Source organism: Scardinius erythrophthalmus (assembly GCF_964197995.2).
Source record: "Scardinius erythrophthalmus genome assembly, chromosome: 7".
NCBI lineage: Eukaryota > Metazoa > Chordata > Actinopteri > Cypriniformes > Leuciscidae > Scardinius > Scardinius erythrophthalmus.
In genome coordinates, this window is record NC_138227.1 from 28,601,813 (window position 1) to 28,611,804 (window position 9,992).

Consider the following 9,992-nt stretch of genomic DNA (forward strand, 5'->3'; position numbering starts at 1 on the left):
GGGTCTGTGGAGAGGTCCCATGACAGGACCGAACACGGGCGAGGATTTAACAACCTTAACAAACAGGTCGTGTTTCCCAATTGATTGGCCTGCCACCGGGACGTGATTTGCTGCAATGGCCCCCACGTATACTTTGAGTGTGGAGGGGGTGGGGGGTGTTCGAAAAAAGTTAACCAAAGTTTATCAGTGAGCATTTACAATTCATTAGAATAGAGCAGGATACTATATACTGCAAGAGAGAGAAACCAGTCAATTAATTTGTGTACAAGAGGCCAATCAGAGGTCAACTACAGTAATTAAACTGTAATTCATCACTGATTGTGATTAAGCCAAATGCTCCCATAATAATATTTGTAACAATGATTGTGAAAGAAAACATATAAACCTTATCTGACACAATAGCAGGTTTAGAACGTGGTTTGTACAGACTCTTTTGTCAGTCACAAATGGTGGTCCATATATGGTTCAGGAAATCCTATATTTGACAGATGTTATGTTGGTGTGATGAGCTTCGACATGACCGAGGAGATATTTTTTCATCTTTGTGGGCGTGAGCCTCACAGCAACAAATGAGCTTCTCTTCTTGGAAGTAGATTCATTTTCCAATCCGCTACAAAGAAGGTAAGAAAGAAAAAAATGTTACATGTTAAAGTGCTTTAGAAGAAGACTGAAGATAGAGGAAAATTATAAATATCTTTAAGAGAACTGAAATATAATATAATTATTAACATTTAACTTTGGATTTTGTCTTTGTGTTGACCAAGGAACATGAAAGCACAGATGTTACTTTATTTCCTTTTCCAAGGTACATATTTTTAATTACTTTTAATTACTATAATTACTGTTTTTCTCTTTTAAAGATGTTTCGGTTATGTTCTGTCACAATAAATGTTTGAATTTATTAATATAATGTACAAATATAATATCATGTAGAAATGTACATAAATTGAAAACAACTTTACAGCCAAAATCAAATTATATCCTACATTTGATTTAAACTAAAAGGTATAGATCCGTGCATATTATAATATTTATATAATTTTTCAAGGACTCGTATCGAAGTTAGAAATTTCAGTATTGTGACAACACTAATTCATATACTTCAATAAGGCAAAAAAGTATCTATTTTATACGTGGATCTCTGATTTTATTCAATAGTTATTCATAATTCATTAAATATTACAGGCTAAAAAAAAACTAGCACTCTGAGTAGTTTTTGAGTACTTTTTTAACACCAGTACTTTTACTTGTAATTGATTATTATCTTAGCAATGTAACAGTACTTGTACTTAAGTAAAAAAATAAAAATAAATTTTCCACCATTTTTCTCTTTCCACCACTGTCACGTTAGAAATTGTAATAATTTATTTATTTATTTTACATTTGTATCATTAGATATTTGAGTAAGCTGAAACTCAATACTTTCGTTTAAAAGTGTAATTTGGCAATTTCTGTCGTCACTGGCTCGCAATGAATTCTGGGCTAGGCAAGGTCACGAAGGATCAATCTGTTGTAACCTTCATTGCACGGGAAATGAAGGCCGCATTTGGAGGCTGCATTTGAAGGATCCTTTGAATTGGGACAGCCTTTGAATTATGTGATTCAATCGGCCTCCGAAGAAAGCAGCCACTGAATCGGGATGCAGCTAGCACCAGGCCAGCAGTCTCACACCGGTGTTAGGTTGGAGCTTATAGTGTCACGAAGTGAAGGTTCAGTGGTTGGTTCGGGTCCGAATTCGTTCAGGTTGAGCTTATATAATGAGGCGTAGGGTTAGTCTTTGGGACGGGTTACGCTGTTGTCCTCAGACCGCTGTGATGTGTGGTTCTGCCTAAGGACTGAACAGTGAGGGACGGGGAGGTGTGGCATATATTTTCGGCCATTTTTCTCTTTTGGCCAAAAAACAAAAGTGCCATTTTCAGAAAATAATTTATGGCGGTGCATCCCTACTAAATGTGTAGCTGCAAAGAGCTGAATCGATTGACACTTATTCAAACTACTAAGATCATTATACTACAATGTCCTATACTAAAATAAACAATATGAGTGAAATGAAATGCTAAAAACGCCAGCTTAAATAAACACACAGCCATAAATGACTCCAACTTTTGTCCCACAGCTGTTCTTCTCTATGATACTTTAGCATGGGAAGTGAAAGTGCCAAAAGACATTCATGGTCTCCAAGGTTCCTGTCTGGTTATACCATGTTCTTTCTCTTACACATCAAACCCACCCAAAGACCCACGTAGAGTTGTGTGGTATCAGTGGGCCTCTAGTGGTTATCCTTTAGTTTATGATCAATGGAATCCAAACAAAGTCATTGAAAAGTTCAGAGGAAAAACTGATTTATATGTGAACTCAAGTAGGGATTGCAGTCTGCTGATCAAAAACCTGGAAAAGTCCCACAATGGGGAGAAATTATATGCATGGATTGACCCTGAAACTGTTGGTTATCGCACCTACAAATTTTATGATGTCACTTCCACAGTAGTAGTTGATGGTATGTATATACATTGTTCTTCAAATTTGCCTGACTCTTGATTTGGAGTGTGTTGACTAATTATGACATTTCTACTATTTGTAGCAAGTCCACCACAGCCCAGCATCAATATTTATGGAGGTGAAAGGACGGGTGACACCATCACAGTATTATGTTCAACTAACCACACATGTCCATACAGCAAACCAAACATCACTCTGAACGGTACTGAAGGAACTGATCAATTAGATAATGATCATCTTAAAGACGGCCTGTGGAAAATCACTCTGACACGCACAGGTGTCGTAAAAGCAGAACGCTCCACTATTGAGTGTTCTGTAACATATTATGGTGGAATAACAGTGACAGCTACAAAAGACAAAAGTGCTTATTGTGAGTAAACACAAATATGAACTGCTTTGTGTGTTATTAGCTATAAGTTCACTTTAAATTTCACAGTTGGACCTATTACAAGTTTAAGTTCAATTGCAGGTGTTCATCATGAAATAACAATTGAGCCTGAACTGGCAGATGTCACAGAGGGCGTCGCAAAGAACTTCACTTGTTCCGTCTATCACTCCTGCCAGAGAGAGACTCCAACCATCACATGGAACTATAAGAACATGACGGTCTCAAATGACAGCAAAACACTCTCTGGTTTAGATCGGGTCACCTATTCCAACATAACCTTTCTGGGTTCAAAAGACGACCATGGGAAGAAATTGAGTTGTACCGCAAAATTTTCTGGAAAAGACATTATGGCATCTGTTGTCTTACGTGTGCAATGTGAGTGATTTTTTAGCAACTCGTATGATGCGAGATCTATTCATCTCTCATCATTCATTTTGTTTTACACCCTGTCTACATCAGACATGAGCAATGCAATAGAAACCATTATAATCAGTGATCCTGTCTGCAATGGATGCGGCTTGATGTGACGCAACAAATCCCAAAAAGTAAACTGATGCCTGTTCTATTTCGGACGCCATCCAAGCGGTCTCGCTACATGATGTTTTATTAACAAAGTTAGGGAGGAGCACGTTCAAATGATCTACCCAATCAGTATAATTGAAGGCCTATACATATAGCCGACTCACCTTTGTTCCTCGACAGTCTTTTCTGCTTCCCTCCACCACCCCTCCTCACTCTTGGCTAATTTATACTCTCCTCAGACAGCACGCCAAATATGCATTCTCTTTTACTGTATCTAATTATTTGTTAATGTGAACTTGTGAATTCTGACATGGAAGGACAAATGGATTTGGAACATTCGCTTTATTGCATCCAGTTTAGTCGGCCCTTAAGCTGTTGCATCGCTGTTGTAGACATGGTGTTACACATTAAAACTTGTACATCCAATCAAGAATGGAAGTAAGTGCTTTGTTTTGTTTTGTTTTGTTTACTTACATCATTGCCTTGTCTTTCAGTTGTTAGGTTATAATAATTATCTATTATTTTATCCCCTATGCAGACCCAATGCTTATTGGACTGAAGACTATTGGTCTGTACATACTGGCACCATCACTTGTGTTCCTCCTTTTTTGCATAATTGCTGGAGTCATCATATACAAGAGGCAACAAAGGTAACTCTTTGTGTACATTACTTTAGGCCAGAGGTTCCCAAACCTTTTTGTCAGCCGAACCCCTTAAGGCGGGCATACACTGTGCAATGTCTGTGCGATTTCAGCAAGGTTAGCCTACTCATTCTGAACTCACTACTCACACTGGAGTAGATCGCATGCAATGTAAAGCCAAAGCTCGTGTTTTATGTGCTCACACTACACGGTCCAATCATCGAGCTGTGACTTAACTGCTCACACTATACGTGTGAAATATGTGCGATAAACCCCCATTCCGGGTTGCGCCAATAGACCATTATCGTGTATCCAGAGATATTGTCAAAACAAGCAGCTATCAATATCAATAGTATTTAGCATTTCCAATGAATGTATTCAATTATTAGTAGTATTATTAGTATTATTAGGGAAGGCCTACTTTTATTATTACATTTATAGGCTATTATTATAGGCACTGCAATAATCAGTCATCAATGAAAATTAAAAAAACAGCTTTATTTAAAAAATAGCTTGAGATCTTTTTAATGGAACACGAACTGGAGGTAAGCAACAGTAATTTCTAGCTAGTTTGATAGCTACAGAACTTAAAGATCTCTCTTGTTTCGTTTTCTTTTTTGCTGCATTAAAGATGAAATGGTTAAACTTGTTTTCGCGCAGGTGCAGTGACGGAAAAAAACACTGAGATTAGGCTCTGTTTCAACTGTGCGATACAGTCACAAGGAGCGACCAAAATTTCTAACATGCCAGAAATGTATCCGACCATCCGACCATCAGGCGTTGCTCCGTGAATGTGCTTTAGAGATTAATATTTTGTAATTAATGTGGTAAATTATGTTTTTTGCACAAACAAAGAATTTGGGTTAGTGTATAAAACTGAGGTTACACTACTGGACTCATTAATCAGGATTACTTTAATGATTTTAAAGGAGCCTTTACTATATTTCTGGGGCTTGAAAATTGTGTAGGCTGTTAATGGAGGGACTGAACAACTCGTTTTCAGACCAGCATGCCCATGGGCGCAAATGCATTTACTATTTAAACATCAGGCGCAGGACGGAAAAAAAAGGTTAACTGCACCGGGCTGAAACTAGCAAAAAACACTTGTGTTGCGCCTGGCGCCGAAAAGTCTCATATAAAAATGTCAACATTTCATTTCATTAGATCAAGATAAGTAGCTTTTTTTTTTTCAGAGCAAACTTGTAATTTTTCACGCAGGTGTCCAGAACTAGTGTAGGGTCATTATATGAACTATAAATATGTCCCACAATGTTTAACAACCAGAAAGTGTCCAAGGCTTTTTGTCTCCATTTTGAAGAATATATGTAGGTTTCAATTTTGGACTATATACAGCAAGCAGTGCTTATCTATACAATAATGTTTATGCATTTACTCTCTTGCTCTTTTGCTGCTTGATTAGATGGTCTTTGATCATCTTATTTTCTATAACTTCTTTTAAAAGATTATTTAAAAGACATTATTTATGGTTTTTATCACTTTTTGTCAACATGCAGCAGTTAGGGTATAATGAAAAGCATTTAACTGGAGGTAAAATCAAATGGGAAATAAAATAAAGAATAGAAATAAAAAATTTCATGAACATTTTTTTTTTTTCATCTGACACATCTGTCCCCAGGTCAAAAGATGCATGTGCGGTGTCAGGAAACAATCCTTTCTCCAAACCTCGTATGCCATCACCAAAGAGGTACAGTACACTTGAACCCGTCTCTAAAGGCCTAACTTAAATACATTGTTGATAAGTAGATGTTTCAGCTTTTATTTTTTGTTCAATATTTAAGAATTTTTTTATATTTAAGTGGAATAACCAAAACATTTTGTATCCCCCCCCCCCCACACACACACCCATCAGAGACCCAAAATCCTACAATGTGAGTATATTATTTTCACAGTGTTACACCATGGAGAACATACTCCGATCATATGACAAATGCGTACTGTAATATGATACTGACTGATGTCTGGCTCTCTGTTTTCTCTTGAAATATTCCATTAAGAGTTATGATTGTGAAGCTGAGTATACCAACATGGAGGAACTCAACGTGTATGGAAATATCTGATGAAAATTCTATACATCATACAACTAAAATGGGCTCAATACTGTTTTTAAAAAGGCTGATAATATCAGACTCCATTAATAGTAAGACATTTTTCATGCATATTAAATGGGTCATGAACTGCATTATTGTTTCATTATTGATGTTTCTGTCACTGTTCTGTTAGTTTGGACTTTTTGTGTCTTACCACCTTCTGTCTGAGTTAGTCCTTTGTTGTCTTGGTCACTCATTATATTCAGTTGTGCTCTCATTATCTCCAGTTATCATGTTTACTGAAGTTCTGTTCTGTTTGTGTTTCATTGTCTCGTCTGTAAATAGATGTGGTGTACTCTCCTGCCTTCTTCGTTGTGTATCTAATGAATTATCAAGTAAAGAGACTGAACTGAATTAGCCTTATTTGTGTTTGTACACTGCCAGTTTGTGACAGTTTCCTGGGGTGCATTTCTAATTTTGCTTAAAAATTGTCATAATTAAAAAAAAAATAAAAATCCTTGCCTGATTTTAGCCCTTTGATTTGAACGCTCTTTTTGAAGGGTTGTGTCTGCTGTAAGACTTCAGTCTATACACCCACTCGTTTGATTGGCTAACAATTTTGCATATGAAATGGCTAAATATTACATGTGGAACTCTCTAAAACTTTTAGCACTTTTTACTTATTATGGCATTATATTTAGATTGTGGCATGAAAGGATGTAGTGTTGAGCATTGTAGCTGATCACAGACATGTTGAACGCGTGAATGCAGTGATCTCGTTATTGTAACTTGATTTCTGCACTCTCATGAATGCTTTCATCATAACTAACAGTGCAAACACGATGTAAATAAGAGATTTGTTGATTATAACGTGAGTTTTGGCAAGAGTCCATAACTCAGTCACTGATAAACTTGCGCTGTTTGAATGACAGCTCCAGCGATTGTAAAGGGTCTTTGTTCGCTTTCTATGTAATTTAATCAGTTTAAATAACTTTTTTTTTTTCATTCTACTGAGAGAAACAGTGTGAACTTGACTGTTTAGTCACTGGTTTGATTTACTGACAATAAACAATTTAGAGACAAAGAACAGATCATCTGACTATACATGAATCTTTACATCTCAGAAATCACTAGTCACTGGTGATTTTGGTTAGACACTTACACATCAGTACATATCAAACGATCTGTAACAAGTGACAGAGTAAAAACTTTTTTTTACTCACATAAGTGTGTTGCACCGTTCCTGTCAGATCCAATACAGAAGGCACAGCATAGTTTTTTAATTTGTCTTTCTTCAAATTCAGCATCAGAAATCTATGCTGCGACAGTGTTTTTCCACAACCTGTTGCACTCTTCAAAGGCACATTTATTGTTTAGTTGCTCGATTCAGTTTTAGGGTCACATATGCTATTTACCTACTACTTGTCATGCGCAAATCAGTGGGCGGGGCTAAAGTTCGATTCGATGCAGAAGTAGGCATTGATCCTCCTCTGCAGAGACGAAACTTCAGTTCTGAAACTTACAGGATATTCTAGTATGATGACCTCTTATATGTAAAAAGAGGTCAAAAAATTAGAAAATGTGCAAAAATTTGATTTCTCAATTCATGTATGGGACATGATGGGCTAAGTAGCATCAAGATAGTTTGACTTCAAACAATAATTACTTTATAGACTTAACTTATCTTTATACTAGTGATGTGGGCATCGACTAATTTTACTGTCGTTTAAACAGAAGTTTTGTAAGCGACTGCTTCACTAGTCAAAATGTAAGAAACCCTCTAAAGACTTGTGTATATATGATCCATTTGAGCACTTAATGTATGAATCAAACAGTCAAATCCCATAATAAATGCCGCTAAACTAAACGCTAAAGCTCATTCTTATTCTGATTCTGAAGCTCAGTTTTTTTTTTAGAGTTGAAGTGAATTTGTGATGGGCAAATGCTTGCTTCAGCTATCACACCTACGTGCGTATCCTGAATATGATTATGCATGGCTCTAGTGGAATTATGCCTGTTTGAAATGGCACAGCTTACATAAAACTTTTCCGTTTTATTTCTAATTCAAAATACTCCCACACCCTTTTTGTCTTTTGAGCAGTCATTTCTGTGCTCTCCATAACTGACACAAAGAAAACACATCTGAGGTAAAGAAAAAAAAAAGATTAACCGCTACCTTTTAAGGTATTATTTTTCCAAGTGTTTTATTTTAATGTGATATTTGCAATGATTTTAAATATAAATGTATCAAAATGCAAGGCACAGGGAAGAAGGGGGAACAAGTGAATGGTAAACGGAAGTTTTATAATAAATGAATGAAAATAAACGGCAGGTGTTTCATATCGCCCATATATAGACAAAATGGAGCGTAAAAGTCCCAGGACTGGTCTTCTCTTGTATTCCTCTCTCGTCACTCCTCCTCTTATCCTTTGTGTAATTGACTATTGCTTTCAGTGTTGACTAGTAGCAGCTGTACCGTTTAGACGACTAGTCTTGCACATCCCTACTTTACGATATACATCTCTCTTTGGAATTCAAGTTCTGTTGGGCAGGTTAGATAAGAAAATAACTGCTCTGTGTCACATTCTGTTGTCTTAGTTTCATGCTCAAGTACTTTTAGTTTGTCTTCATTATTTCCTGTGTTTCCTTTGTTATTAAGTACTGTATGTTTTCTTTTGTTTGTCATTGTGATTCATTGATTCATTGATTATCTCACACCTGTTATATATGCAGGTCATTATGTTGTTGCCCTTAGTTATTTCAGTTATTTTAGTGTTGAATGTGCATTAGCACTAGCCTGGGAAAAGACAACTTCCGGCAAATTTAGATTTGCTCTGCAAGAAGTCTGGCAAAGAGCTCATTCAAGCCCATTTCTAATCCGTCGAAATCGCGGCACCAATCAGAAACGTTGGGGCGGGCTTTACACAATGACGATCGCTCTGATTGGTTTTAGGTCTATCCAATTGCGCCCAGAGGCATTTGAGCGACGTCCGTTGGTGAAGCGCAACTTTTAAATGCATTATTATATTCAAATTGCAAACACATGAGGACAGTCTCCATGAAAGACCCACTGGCAGATGAACGTGCTACTACATTTCTCTCCAAAACGGTAGGAAATTAAATTAGATTTAATAGAGGATTTTAACTGTGACAAGATGATTGACAGGGCAATTTACGTAACAGGATGCACGCAACAGATCCGTCCGATAAAGATGACCAGGTAGTATGTCCCAAAGCTTGCCTACTTTTTTGCTACATTCAAAAGTAAATAACTTTTCTTCACAAAAAGAGTACATACTTTTATGGCGTAGTGTAACTTAGGCGAATTGGGATGCAGCATATGGCTTTACACGATGACGATCGCTCTGATTGGTTTTAGGTCTATCCAATTGCGCCCAGAGGCATTTGAGCGACGTCCGTTGGTGACGCCCCTTTGGAAATGAGTTATTAATGAAGCTTTGCCAGACCATAACTCAGTTACTACTGAGAATGGTCTGGTTTTAACCAGGCTAGCACACTTTTTCCCTTCTTTATCATTATTGGATATCACTCTTTTGTTTTATTTAATAAATGTTTAAACTGTTTTACATCATATTTGTCTCACCTCATTTTCTTCACCTGCCTGGACATGACACTCTGATGTATCATTATAAATTGTATATGTAATGATGCTGATTTAAAAAAAAAAAAAAAAAAATTTCTACTGCTTTTTACCTGACTATTAAATATGATTAAATCATAATTATTGTTACTTTCAGTTGACATACCATTTGTTGCTTTGGTTGTCTTTATTTTATTTTTGTCTTTTTTTCTAACTTTTCACCTCCTTGCTTGTAATATGCCACTCACTGCAGAGCCAAATGACGTCCTTTTTACAAGAATTGTGAGCAATGT

At 36.6% G+C, this 9,992-nt stretch overlaps 1 protein-coding gene across 1 annotated transcript; it reads left to right on the plus strand.

The window, feature by feature from the left end:
- The first annotated feature begins 565 nt into the window (after positions 1-565).
- On the plus strand, positions 566-9,685 carry LOC308694276 (uncharacterized protein). The gene is made up of 9 exons (XM_081371736.1): positions 566-621; positions 765-805; positions 2,117-2,497; positions 2,582-2,869; positions 2,969-3,262; positions 3,948-4,059; positions 5,687-5,755; positions 5,921-5,939; positions 6,066-9,685. The coding sequence occupies exons 2-9, from the start codon at positions 769-771 to the stop codon at positions 6,126-6,128; spliced, it is 1,263 nt and encodes a 420-aa protein (XP_081227862.1). The 5' UTR covers positions 566-621; positions 765-768; the 3' UTR covers positions 6,129-9,685.
- The last annotated feature ends 307 nt before the right edge of the window (positions 9,686-9,992 follow it).

Excerpts from the sequence above, each read along its gene's own strand:
- LOC308694276 (XM_081371736.1), top strand. The coding sequence starts at position 769 with ATGAAAGCACAGATGTTACTTTATTTCCTTTTCCAAG. Across the intron at positions 2,498-2,581 it reads TTCCACAGTAGTAGTTGATG|CAAGTCCACCACAGCCCAGC; the intron begins GTATGTATATAC and ends TACTATTTGTAG. Across the intron at positions 3,263-3,947 it reads TGTTGTCTTACGTGTGCAAT|ACCCAATGCTTATTGGACTG; the intron begins GTGAGTGATTTT and ends TCCCCTATGCAG.